We start from the raw sequence: 14,457 nt of genomic DNA on the forward strand, positions 1-14,457 counted from the left end.
TGTTAAATTATTTTGAGGGGACAGCAAGTTTACACGTTTATGTTATACAAGCTGTACACTCACTACTTTACATTGTAGTAAAGTGTAATTTCTTCAGTGTTGTCACATGAAAAGATATAATAAAATATTTACAAAAATGTGAGGAGTGTACTCACTTTTATGAAATACTGTATAGGGTTAAGCAATCTGGATGGGGGTGGGTGAAAGAACACAGCCAATTGCAGTAAGTAATCATCATCTTATTCTGTATACCGTACTTTCACTTTTGAGACTATAAATACGCCCAACTGCAGGATTACTTTCTCTTTCCAAGCCATCATGTTCGCTGGATACACTGCTGCACCCACTCCCCTTCTAAATGTATCCCTTAAATCATGTGAAACTTTACATTCTCATCTACTCTCTGCTTGTCTTAGAAATTCATACTGGTAGGTAACACCTTTATATTGTATTAAAGCAATGGTTCTCATTAAAGCCAGGGTCCAGTACATTTTTACAAAACCTTCCATGCTCCAACATAAAAAAAAAATATATATATATATATATATATATATATATATATATATATATATACATACTTAAAAAAATAAGTATTGGAATATGACCCATAAAATGTATAGAAAATGAGTAATCAATCAAAAATATTACTATACATTTTAGCCGATGTCTTCTGTGTCATATTCTTCAATAAATAATTTGTCTGAACAGGAAAAATGTATAGGATCCTACTGCTGCTGTATATCACACAAAAGTTGTATACATTCTTTACAGTTTTTTCTACTCTTTTTTTTTTTTTTTTTTTAAATATGTTAAGAATAAAAGCACCAAATGTACTATACATTCCCTATAGTTATGAAATGAGTTACCGTACTTTTGTAGCACACATGCTGTCTTACCTTTTTTATTGTACCACTCAAAGGTTAATGTTTTTCTGATAATGAATTCTCCCACTTAGAGAGATAAGAAAGGAGCATGTCTAAATGATGGGAGTAAGCCCCTGTACACACGGTCGGAGATTTCCACAACCAAATCCGTCGGATTTTGCCCGTCGGATTGTGTCCATCGGATCTTGTCCGAAACTGTTGCATACACACGGTCGGACAAAGTTGGCAAAAAATCCGATCTTTCAGAACGTGATGACGTAATTTCGTTACGATGGGACTACATTCAGGCTAGTAGCCAATAGCTTTGATGTAGGAATTTGATCTGAGCATGCGTGGCACTTGGTCCGATCAAAATTCTCTACACATGATCGGAGTATGTCCGATCGGCCCAGTTGGTTGGGAAATATTTTATATGTTGGAAAATTGGGTCCGACGGATATTCCAACGGAATCAGTCCGATGCATACCACACACAGTCGGATTATCCGACAACACGGTCCGATAGGACACATTCCGATGGATTCTCCGACCGTGTGTACAAGGGCTAAGATATGTTTTTTTTTTATTGAAAATGTATACTTTATTTTGCATAAAAATATACAAAAAACAAATACTTCAACAGGGTACATTGCACTCTGTACTGCGGAGCAGCGCATAAACATAACAATACAGTTCCAAGCATACAAATAAATGACATTCATCCTGCGGTATGATGCCTAACGTGTTGTGCAGAATAATAATACCCCAAAACCCCACATCATGCATGACGCTGCATTACCATGAAACCATTAACTAAAAAAATGTTACTAGATAGCAAGTTATATAAAGTTTCAGTTAAATTGCATTTCAACAGGCAACGGGTGTGATGGGGACAGGGAGAGGGGGATAGGGGGATAGGGAGGGGGAGTGGGAAAAAGAGTTCACAAGCCAGAAGCTTTATTGAACTGCCAAAGGATACACAGGGGGTAGAGGGGAAATCTTCAGACCTCCTCTTCCTCCTTAAAGTCCATTAAGTCTCTGAGCAGACTGTGAACCAGTCTGGGACAGTCCTCGATGGCCATCCTCTCCCGCTGGTGGATGAGGCGCTTTCTAGCGCACCATAAAGCGTCCTTAAAGCAACAGAGAAAGATATGCTTTTCACCTCAAAGGAATACAATATACAAGGATTCATTACTTGTTCCACTAAAGGAGTAATTTACCTTTTGGAATCTTCGTGGCACTTACAGTATGTGTGACGCACTACACAGGCACTTAAAGTGTTACTAAACCCAGGACGCTGCATTCACTATATCTGGTCTCCCACAGTGCACAGAACATGGAAATGCAATTACTATAGTAAATTTAAACTGCTAAATACCTTATCAGTGTCTGGTTAAAGCTTGTAGGAGGAGTTTTCATTCTCCCCTGATTGTCCTATGAGGCTGCAGGGCCCCTGACCCTCTGTCTGGTCAGTGCTCATTGGCCCTGTGCTGATCACATGAACTCTCCCTAGCAAAAACAAGCTATAACAATACACGCCAAACTGAGCATGTGCAGAGTGCACCCAAGGCTCCGTTCTATCAGTAGATAGGTTGGGGACTGTGAAAAGAATGGGATGATCAGAGAAGACAGGAGCAAAGCCTTTTTACACAATGCAGAGGATTAAGGTTCCACAGTAAGTATAACAAGCAAGCTTTTGTGCATATCGATTTTATGGTTGTGGGTTTAGTAACACTTTAACGTTAGTATTGGGGTACAATTAAATAAGATCAAGAATGGATTTAAGGGACATAGTCTCCAAGTATTTCTGTAATTACCACTATAAGGATTACTAAATTACTAAAATGACTAAATTTGATTGGTATTGAAAAATATTCCCCGCACTGGTGAGATAGTATCCTTTGCAGGCAGATATCTAGATGTGAAAGTCTCTGGATATTTGATTTGAAATCCTTTGCCCCCTCAGATTTAAATATGGAATGGGACATCAACTGCTACATTAACAATAGTTAGATTACTAAAGTTGCTTGCCATTTTTATTTTGTATATATGGGTTTTTAAATATCTGATATGTATAATAAGAATGTGGCTGGAGTAAATTGCTGATCTATTTGTTGACCACTAGATGGCACCTTTTTTTCTTTATATTTTTTCTGTCTTGGATAGTTTTGATATGTTTTAATCTATACATTTTTATTTTCTCTTGTATACTTTTAAAATATATAAATCTTTAGTATATTCTTTGTGGCATTTTTGGGCATGTTTTTGTACCCGCTTTTGATATGGACTGGTCAGCAGCAGTTTGCTCCTTCCTTAGCGTGGCTATTTATATTGTAACATGACATCTTGGACAGAGCCGATCTTGTGATACCCTTGTGTTCTCCAGCTGCTTGATTTTGTGGTGGGGGTTCTCATCTGGGATTGATTGTTTTTATGTAAGTGCATCTGGGCTCTACTGTTTTATGTTTTTACTGGCTACCCTGGCTGGGGGAGTTGCTCATGCATATACACTGTGCTGTTTTGTGCTGTCAGTAAGCTGCTCTATGTTGCACATGAGCACTGGAGCATAGCTGTCATCAATTTCATGCACAGAGAGCACTTTTCATCACGGTCATGTACTGATCTTCATTTAAAATATACAAAATAATAGTGCCTAAAAAAGTGTAAAAACCAAAAAGCATAAAGGATAAACAGATAATGCAATACTATCCAAATAATGAAATTAAAATTCCAATGTGATGTCCAATATAGTGACAAATATCAAACAATGACCCGAGTGTTGATTCAGCAATTATTCTTATGCCTCATACACACGATCGGAAAAAGACAGATGAGAGCTTTTGGTCGGAAAATGCAACCGTGTGTATGCTCCGAATTCCAGCCAGCAAAAGATTTGAGAGCATGTTCTCAATTTTTCTGTCGAAAAAAGTTTTGATCGGAAATTCCGATCGTCTGTAGCAATTCCGACACGCAAAATTCCTACGCATGCTAGAAAACAATTCGACCCATGCTCTGAAGCATTGAACTTCATTTTCTCGGCTCGTCGTAGTGTTGTACGTCACCCAGTTTCTTGGCGGTCAAAAAGTTCAGCCAAGTTTGTGCAGGAGGAAGCAAGAAGTAGAGTTGTAAATAGGGAGGAAGTTGTCCCTGAATGTTCTGTTGTCAAGTTGGGCATCTCATAATCCCTTACCCGATCCAAGTTATCATCCCCTAATAAAACAACTAAAACAAGCCAAAGGTCTCATCACTGTGCCTGGATGCAAGGAGGAAATGCTATGTGACTGGCTGCAACTCCTATGGGGTAGTGCTACATAATAAATGCACATTTTTACATGCAAAAATAAGTACATTCGTTATTTTTTAATTAAAGGTGAACATAGCCTTTAGCCGTTTCCTGTCCGCCATCTATATCATTGGATAGAAGTCCACATTCCAAAAGGGTCCTGTGCGTCTTTGGGTCCTTTTCAGGTGCGAATCCAGGCAAGAATTTGGACCCCATGCTGGGATCCACGGCCACACATATGTGAACCTGGCCTTTTGGTAGAGATCTGATATCTCTTGTAAGAGGCTGTGTTTGGTGTTGGAACACAGGAGTGATCACGTAACAATCAGTCAGTACTTCTTCATCTGTGGATCCTATTGTAGAATTTTCCACTTATAATAATAAATTTGTTTGCAATTGCGAGGCATTATTTTATATTAATGTGGGGGTTTTTTTACCGATTTGTTCACTCGTATATATTTATTGAGACCATATTTTGACTTATGGTATATGTTTGTTGTTAAATGCACTTTTGTTGGTTCATATATAATATATTTATATTGATATGCAGTATATAATTGGGAAGCACAGCAGGTATAATGTAAATACTATTTATGAATTTGTAAAGTAATTGGAACTGTGCATGTTCTGCTTATACAATATGTAGTCATTCCTATGATTGTATTGTTTGTTCATTCACAGACAGTCACAGCCTTAAGTACCACTTCAATGTAGTCAGCACAAAGAGCACAAACTTCCCTCTGTACTCCATTGTGGGAATTATGGATAACACACAGATTGTGCATTATAACAATGAAATGCGGAAGGCTCAGCCTTGCGATGGATGGATCGATGACCCTGGGGATCTACAGATCTGGGAGAACATTACCCAACTGGCCCAAAAATATGAAGAACAACACCAGAGTAGTCTACAACACATTGAGAGAATGATAAACCAGTCTAAAGGTAACAATATTAATTTTTTGATTGGACCAACAGTTATAAAAGACATTTAGGGTGCAGTAGTCTAAAAGGAGCCAACTATCCCTCCACTGAATTATGTTGAAGCACAGTAGAGTCTCCTTGAAATAGAAGGAATCTGTATCTCCATTGCATTACAAATCCCAAATATAAGATATTTACTCTTCATTTTAGGATAGTGAAAGAAACCATGAAAATCATTCTTTAATATCCCTTGGCAAACAGTACCTTCCAGAATGCCTGGTGTAAAACACAGATACAGAGTCATGTTATAATATTGGAAAATTGAGGAATACACCCATTATATTTGGAATTTGTGATGGAATTATGTATTGTAGATGCATTCTGTTTCTAACCACCTCAATACTGGGCACTTTTACCCCCCTTCCTACCTAGGCCAATTTTCAGCTTTTAGTGATGTCGCACTTTGAATGATAATTACTCACCTTATGGCATGGACCCCTGTGCAAACAGGTGGTCATGCAAGCGGGTATCAAAAGGGTTAACACGGACAATAAACTTCTCTCACATATCCTTAGATCTCAGCAAGGACGCCAGGTCATGGGTAGAAAGAAAAGATCTAAGTGCTCACCGCTTAAGTATAAGATTACATTTGTTTGTTCAAACACAAACTACTTACATAAAGATGATAAAAACATAGCATGTAAAGCTAACAATCGTGTTAGTTCTGTAGGACAGCAGCGGGTGACGTCATGCGTAGCTCCTCCCCCGTACGCGTTACGTTCAATCAGAATTTCCTCAACGGGGTGGGGCTATGGCATCACCCTACAGTCTATTTAAATAACACCGTTGTTATGGCAATGGCTGAAGCTGGATATAGCGGGGCATGACTAGGATGTCAAACGCCACTGTCATGGCACTAGCAGAAGTCGATCCACACGGCAAAAATATCACAGCTTACCAGTCTCTAAGGGCAACAGTATTAAAAATGGAGGTTATCAAATTTGCCTACACTTAGCTCACTGAATGATCCCAGTTAACCACATCCATATTTACCATCACTGTCCAGGCTGTCTGGTGACGTCACGGACATCGACGTCACCGGAATCCTCCCCCTTCCCCTTCATAAGCAGACGGAGGCACTTGGGGGCAGGGGGGAGGAGTCCGGTAATGTCGATGTCCGTGACGTCACCTGATCTCCGACGGAACTCCCTGAAGACCGGAAAGCTGGCGGAGAGGTGGGTACCGATCAAAAAAATAAACAATTAATCGAGGAATTAATCATTCATTTCCACAGCCCTAATGAACAGTATAAAAAAATCTTAAAAATAAAGATTCATAAGACCTAGGGTGAATAGACACATACTGCACATGCCTAAATTTAAGGGTAGCTTATGTGTGCCGGGTTTGACCAAGTATTTCTATGCTGCTCAATTGGCTCAGGTGATACATTATCATTACCAGCATGCCCAGCCACTGTGAAAGAAGCTGATGTGGCAGAAAGCTAAAGATAGACCACCTATAATTTGCCCGACATTATCATTCAACTTTGGCCTGTGGGACATGGTTGGCAACTAAGTATGAATTCAAATCCCCTCACACTCCTCTTGTCCCACTGTCGGGTAACCTAGTATTCACCCTGGGTCTTAACCCCCACACATTTGCCTGGTGGACTAATAAAGATTGTAGTGCAGACCAATGTGACCACAGGGGTATACTTAACAATTTCTACAGGAACAACATCAGCATCCAGTATCGGAAGTGTTTAGTAGTGATGGACGAACGTTTCGCCCGGCGGTCGTTTCGCGGCGAATTTCCGACTTTCGCCGTCCGCGGGTTCGAACGCCTTTTTCCGTCGTTCGCCCCGGCGGACTTACGTGTTTAATGTATACAAGAACTTTAACCTTTCGTGACACGTTTATCATGTGTTACAGGACAACCAATTGAGACATGACAGCTCATGGACACTTGGACATTCCCCCTAACCTATAAATACACCCGATCCGGTGGCCATTTTACATTCTTTCTTCTGTCACTGTAGGGAAAGGATCCTGTGTGGAGTAGGGACAGAGAAAACGCTAGCTATTTGGTACACAAAAGTTCTTTTCAGGACTGGTATAGGTGTTAGGTCAGCAGCCTGAGTTTCTTTTGTCAGTTTAGATAAAGGGACAGAGCGCTGTATGCTGCTATTTTAGGGACAGCTCAGCCAGATTAGTCTTTCTTCATCATCATCATCATCATCATCATTAGCTGTTACTATCAGGTCCACAAAAGAGCTGTTCCAGCTAATCGTTCCAGCCTACTCTTTTTTGCCAATTTGTATAGGGACAGGCAGGAAGCAGTGTGTCAGGCAGTGAGGATAATTTTAAAGACTTGCTGTTACTATTAGTTCCACAAAGGTTCTTTTCAGGACTGGTATCAGTGGTACGGTAATAGGCTTGTACACGTATAATATTCTTTCTTCCAAATATAGAAAGAATATTATACTTGACTGCTGCCCTTCTGCTGCAGTCTGCTAATCATTCACAACTCACTTGTTCCACAAAGCTCTTTATCAGGACTGGTAACTTGGTCTGTCTAGGGTGCTACGGTACATAGGCTTGGGTGCGGTACAGTCTGCTGTTCTGTAAGGACCGCTATCGGTCCACAATACATAGGGTTGCCGTGCACTACTGCTGACCGCTGCCCTATACTGCAGCAGTCCTTCAGCGGTATAGGGACTGACGCACAGTCTGCTAAACACTAATACACAACCTGCTTGGTCCACAAAAGTTCTTATAAGGACTGGTAACTTGGTATAGGGTGCTACGGTACATAGGCCTGAGTGCGTTACAGTCTGCTGTTCTGTAAGGACCGCTATCGGTCCACAATACATAGGGTTGACGTGCACTACTGCTGACCGCTGCCCTATACTGCAGCAGTCCTTCAGCGGTATAGGGACTGACGCACAGTCTGCTAAACACTAACACACAACCTGCTTGGTCCACAAAAGTTCTTATAAGGACTGGTAACTTGGTATAGGGTGCTACGGTACATAGGCCTGAGTGCAGTACAGTCTGCTGTTCTGTAAGGACCGCTATCGGTCCACAATACATAGGGTTGCCGTGCACTACTGCTGACCGCTGCCCTATACTGCAGCAGTCCTTCATTGGTATAGGGACTGACGTACAGTCTGCTAATCACTAACACACAACCTGCTTGGTCCACAAAAGTTCTTATAAGGACTGGTAACTTGGTATAGGGTGCTACGGTACATAGGCCTGAGTGCGTTACAGTCTGCTGTTCTGTAAGGACCGCTATCGGTCCACAATACATAGGGTTGCCGTGCACTACTGCTGACCGCTGCCCTATACTGCAGCAGTCCTTCAGCGGTATAGGGACTGACGCACAGTCTGCTAAACACTAACACACAACCTGCTTGGTCCACAAAAGTTCTTATAAGGACTGGTAACTTGGTATAGGGTGCTACGGTACATAGGCCTGAGTGCAGTACAGTCTGCTGTTCTGTAAGGACTGCTATCGGTCCACAATACATAGGGTTGCCGTGCACTACTGCTGACCGCTGCCCTATACTGCAGCAGTCCTTCAGCGGTATAGGGACTGACGCACAGTCTGCTAAACACTAATACACAACCTGCTTGGTCCACAAAAGTTCTTATAAGGACTGGTAACTTGGTATAGGGTGCTACGGTACATAGGCCTGAGTGCAGTACAGTCTGCTGTTCTGTAAGGACCGCTATCGGTCCACAATACATAGGGTTGCCGTGCACTACTGCTGACCGCTGCCCTATACTGCAGCAGTCCTTCAGCGGTATAGGGACTGACGTACAGTCTGCTAATCACTAACACACAACCTGCTTGGTCCACAAAAGTTCTTATAAGGACTGGTAACTTGGTATAGGGTGCTACGGTACATAGGCCTGAGTGCGTTACAGTCTGCTGTTCTGTAAGGACCGCTATCGGTCCACAATACATAGGGTTGCCGTGCACTACTGCTGACCGCTGCCCTATACTGCAGCAGTCCTTCAGCGGTATAGGGACTGACGCACAGTCTGCTAAACACTAACACACAACCTGCTTGGTCCACAAAAGTTTTTATAAGGACTGGTAACTTGGTATAGGGTGCTACGGTACATAGGCCTGAGTGCAGTACAGTCTGCTGTTCTGTAAGGACCGCTATCGGTCCACAATACATAGGGTTGACGTGCACTACTGCTGACCGCTGCCCTATACTGCAGCAGTCCTTCAGCGGTATAGGGACTAAGAGTTTTGTCACAGGGTGATTTAAAAAATGACAGGCAGAGGAAGAGGCAGGCCCTTCCGCAGGGGTGGTAGGGGTAGGGCAGGAGCAACAGCCTTGAGCCAAAGTGGGAAGTTGCAGAAGGTGCGTTCAATTACTTTAAAGGACGCACCAGACTTGGTTGAGTGGCTCACTCAGCCTTATTCTTCTGCACCCTCCTCATCCTCTCGATCTGCACCCTCTTCTTCACTCTCTGCTATGTGCACCCCCAAAGACACTACCACCAACAACACCACCACCACCACATACCTTCCGCTTGAGTGCAAATGGGGGCCTTCATGCTCCAGTGTTTTAATAGGGACCCCCGTATAAAAAGCATGAGGGTCAAGGACCAGTACTGGGTGGCAACGTACTTAGATCCCCGGTACAAACACAAAATGGCGGAAATGTTACCGCCGTCGCAGAGGGCTGTCAGAATGCAGCACTTCCAGGCCTTGCTTCGAGAAATGCTGCATTCTGCTTTTGCGTGCGCTGGCAGAGGAGCAATTCCCACTCCCAGAGAAGGATTTGCGGGTACCAATCCAACAGCGCCTGCAAGAAGAGGCCGGTTTGAAGATGTGTTGGTGACTTCGGATATGAGGTCATTCTTTCAGCCGACCCATCGACAGGTGTCATCCGGATCCAGCATCAGGGAACGCCTAGACCGTCAGGTGTCCGACTACATTGGGTTAACGGCCGATGTGGACGCTCTGAGGAGTGATGAACCCCTAGACTACTGGGTGGGCAGGCTTGACCTCTGGCCAGAGCTTGCCCAATTTGCAATCGAACTGTTGGCTTGCCCCTCATCCAGTGTCCTGTCCGAAAGGACGTTCAGCGCAGCAGGGGGGATTGTGACCGATAAGCGTACTCGCCTAGCTCACGACAGTGTTAACTACCTCACATTTCTAAAAATGAATGAGGCATGGATCTCGGAGGAATTCAACACATGTGATCAGTAGACCATGTATATGTCTATAAACAATTTTTGGAATCAAGCACACAGACCTTCTTAATTCATTTGGCTCACTTCCCTGACCCAAAAAAGCACACCGTACTATATGCCCCTACCCTCCTCTTTGAAGAGGTTGAGCGGTGTCATATTTCTACTGGGGCTGCTTATTATGAGGGGTTCCCACCATCCCTGTGCTGTGCTGACTTCCTCCTGGGTGTTCTTATTATGAGGGGCTCCCACCATCCCTGTGCTGTGCTGACTTCCTCCTGGGGGTTCTTATTATGAGGGGATCACACCATCCCTGTGCTGTGCTGACTTCCTCCTGGGGCTGCTTACGGTGCTGCTGTCAGCGCTGTATGTCACGGAGCTGCTGTCAGCGCTGTATGTCACGGAGCTGCTGTCAGCGCTGTATGTCACGGAGCTGCTGTCAGCGCTGTATGTCACGGAGCTGCTGTCAGCGCTGTATGTCACGGAGCTGCTGTCAGCGCTGTATGTCACGGAGCTGCTGTCAGCGCTGTATGTCACGGAGCTGCTGTCAGCGCTGTATGTCACGGAGCTGCTGTCAGCGCTGTATGTCACGGTGCTGCTGTCAGCGCTGTATGTCACGGAGCTGCTGTCAGCGCTGTATGTCACGGAGCTGCTGTCAGTGCTGTATGTCACGGAGCTGCTGTCAGCGCTGTATGTCACGGAGCTGCTGTCAGCGCTGTATGTCACGGAGCTGCTGTCAGCGCTGTATGTCACGGTGCTGCTGTCAGCGCTGTATGTCACGGAGCTGCTGTCAGCGCTGTATGTCACGGAGCTGCTGTCAGTGCTGTATGTCACGGAGCTGCTGTCAGCGCTGTATGTCACGGAGCTGCTGTCAGCGCTGTATGTCACGGAGCTGCTGTCAGCGCTGTATGTCACGGTGCTGCTGTCAGCGCTGTATGTCACGGAGCTGCTGTCAGCGCTGTATGTCACGGAGCTGCTGTCAGCGCTGTATGTCACGGAGCTGCTGTCAGCGCTGTATGTCACGGAGCTGCTGTCAGCGCTGTATGTCACGGAGCTGCTGTCAGCGCTGTATGTCACGGTGCTGATGTCAGTGCTCTGTATTACGGTGCTGCTGTCAGTGCTCTGTATCTCCTGCACCCTCTTGTTTGCCTACCCTGGTCCCTGACCTTCCCTCTCCTCCATTGCCTTCATTAGCTCCATAGTCCTGAATTGTCAGAACAATTTCCCAAATAAAAAAAAAATGCTTGTAGTTATCGATCCCAAATTCACCTCATACATGTATTATGCTATTGTCCAGGTGGTGGGACTACGTGCTACCCCCTAATAATTACCCCGTGGCCGCAAATTCGACCTAAAGGTTTGCGAAATTCGCCTCCCATTGAAGTCAATGGAGCCCGCGGCGAACGGTCGTTTTCGCGAACGTTTGTGTCCGTTCGCGTTTCGCGTTCGCGAAACGTCCCGTCGGAAGTTCGTCCATCACTAGTGTTTAGATACTCTGAAAGGGCACACTTTTTGGCTGCTCTAAATCTGACCACTTCCACCTCAATGTAGTATGTAGCACCCTGGGGTTTAGTCAGGGAGCTCCTCACCAAATTCCTTGTCAGGGGTAGCTACCATAGTTAAATTGTTATAGGTTCATTGATTTCTCCCTAAGTTTGGCCTTATTGTACTTTTCTCTTCTACCACTAAGTGGCCGAGCACTTGGTGGTACTAGATTTGAGAAGGACAACTCAAGGTCAGGTTATAGGTATATGGGGTATCTCAGCCAATTGGTAGGGGTTTTCTTGAATACCTTGGCTTTCTGGGAGAGCCTATATATTCAGGTGGAGTCAGGTCATCTGTGTTCTGTGCCACCTGGACTGACACCTGGGTGGACATGTGTTGTCTGCCCCGGGCTGCTAGGCCAGAGATTGGGCCTATCTTAGAGGCATCTGGCTGCCAGGCTTCATGAGGGCCTATCCAGAAGTAAGAGGGAAGCTCAGGGTTGGGACTGTGGCATGCAGTCCAACCAAAAGCCAGAGAACCTGCCATGGTCAGAGGTAGAAGGGAAGCTTTTGCCACTAGGGGATCAACCACCTTTACCAGGGACCACAGTGAGTAACTGAAGCAAGTACCGGAGCATGGTGGAGAATCGGGAAACTTCAGGCAGTGATCAAGTCAGGGACCCAACCAGTGGAGATGACACTTGCAGAGCAGCTTTGTGTGTCAAGCTGTCAGCAGGGGTGAAGCTTAAAGGTATCAGAAGTGCCAAGCTAGGGACCCAGCAGGGAAGTGTGGGTGACGCTTCATGGAGATACCACTACAAAAGCCTTGAGGGGCTCATAGGATTCAGAGTTAGTGAATCAGAGGGTCCAGTGAGAGACCAGGAGCTCAAGGGACTGAAGAACTAAGTAGACGTTGTAGTAAAGCAAAGAGAACTGTTACGTTTGAATTAGGAACTGTTAAGTACTGTAGCCACAGGGGAAAGCAAACCTGCATGTGCAGAAGTGGCACCTTGCTTGGGCCTTTCCCTGTACGGCTGTCCTCTTATTGAAGCCTCGGAGTCTGCCTATTGAAATTGCAACTACTTTAGGGTGTCCTGCCCTAACCCTCTTTCCCTTGAAAATATATGAAGCACTGACCCCCAAAGGAGCTGCTGGTTTTATTGGGCTTACCGTTACCTTCTTGACCTCTTCTCCGTCTAGGGGTTCCCATGGTAGATGGCCCAAAGAAATGTGGAAACTGCCACTGAATCTTCTTTTGTGTTATTTATTTGAACTAGAAACAGAGTCTTTAGACAAGGGTAGAGGGGTAGGACTAAGTTAAGAGAATAGCAACCGTTTCACAGCTGGATTTTACAACCCCCGGATAGACCTCCTCTCACTAGGCCTAGCAGCCGGTAGGGTGTTAAGCAAAGTCTCTGCCACAGACTTGAGTGTAGGATATTTGAGAAAAGTCTCTGCCACAGACTTGAGCATTACTGAGGGACATAGACAAATTTAAAGAGCTATCATACGGTACCATTATCTCTCAGCCGATCCGGCGATACCGTATAAGTGTAGATCCATGCAGTGTCCTTCAACTAAGCCTCCAGGCTCTTTCAGAGAAGCCAGCCTTGAGGACGGCCTTCTCCTGAAGAGTCCTCCCCTGGGGTTTCTCCAGTTGCTGGGCCTCTCCCTTGGATGAGACGGCACCGGACCACCTTTGGATCCATAGGTCCCAAAATCCATTCAGGCCTGTCCCTGCAGTTGCGTTGCCCCGGGCTAGCCAGCCCTGAGACTTGAAATGCATTGCCAGGCCAGGAGGGCCATGGAGGCAGGTCAGGAGGACCAGAACCAGACAGACAGAAAATATTCTTTCCAACAGAGCAGAACAGAAAAAAACCCAGACGCGCGTGATGTCAGTACCTTAAATACCACCTCCCAGAATGCACAGCAGGAGAACACTCCCACTGGGCTGGTTCTGAAAGAACAGTGGCATTTAATACACCCAGCTAGACTGCGTTCTCAACCTTGCCGATGGTGACAGCGACACCTGCGGTCAAGGAAACCCCAGTGCAACCCAGCCAGACTGGTACGAAAACCAGAAATTTAGAAAAATAGCCCCAAAACCCAACTGTGGTTTCAGGAAAGTTAACTTTGAAAAAAAAAAGTGCCTGCTCTTCAGGAGCCAGCGCTACATATAAAAGGACGGTTAGAAATAAAAATGTATTTTTCATCCAAAAAGTGTCTGGCGCCTAATGATTTTTACCACCTTTGCATCCATTATGCCTCACAACCCACTACATATTGAAGGATGTCAGCGGTCTGTGGCCTCAAAGGTTCTCATTAGACTGGAAGAGGTTAGAGATTCTGCTACAAGTATATATGTAGGAATTATGATAAACATACTGGGCACATATCTAATTAATATACAGTGTATATATATATATATATATATATATATATATATATATGTGTATGTGTGGGAAGGCTGGCCGCAGGCCAGCCTGTATTTGTGGTAGGAGTCTGAGGGACTATTTAACCCTCCTCCTCTGTCAGGGCCAGGGTTGGTGATTTCTAGGTTGCCATTTCTGGGTGGTGGGGGTACGTTAGGGCCTGCTTTGTCCTCCTCCCTTTCTCCCCTCTGCTACATCAGGCCAGCGTGCAGCCCACCCGGTTCCTGTGGCACTCATGCTAGGGAGGGGAGGGGGC

General features: G+C 44.9%; 1 protein-coding gene across 2 annotated transcripts in view; it reads left to right on the forward strand.

The window, feature by feature from the left end:
• The first annotated feature begins 299 nt into the window (after window positions 1-299).
• LOC143984278 (major histocompatibility complex class I-related protein 1-like) overlaps window positions 300-14,457 on the forward strand; it is a 66,015-nt gene continuing 51,857 nt past the window's right edge. For both annotated transcript variants that reach the window (XM_077484546.1, XM_077484548.1), the window contains exons 1-2: window positions 300-428; window positions 4,827-5,090. In XM_077484546.1, the coding sequence (XP_077340672.1) occupies window positions 359-428; window positions 4,827-5,090 (334 nt within the window). In that variant the 5' untranslated portion in view covers window positions 300-358. The remainder of the gene's footprint in view (window positions 429-4,826; window positions 5,091-14,457) is intronic.

This window comes from Lithobates pipiens, unplaced genomic scaffold (genome assembly GCF_037356315.1).
Source record: "Lithobates pipiens isolate NorthernLeopardFrog02 unplaced genomic scaffold, aLitPip1_a1.2 Scaffold_1, whole genome shotgun sequence".
NCBI classification, from domain to species: Eukaryota; Metazoa; Chordata; class Amphibia; order Anura; family Ranidae; genus Lithobates; species Lithobates pipiens.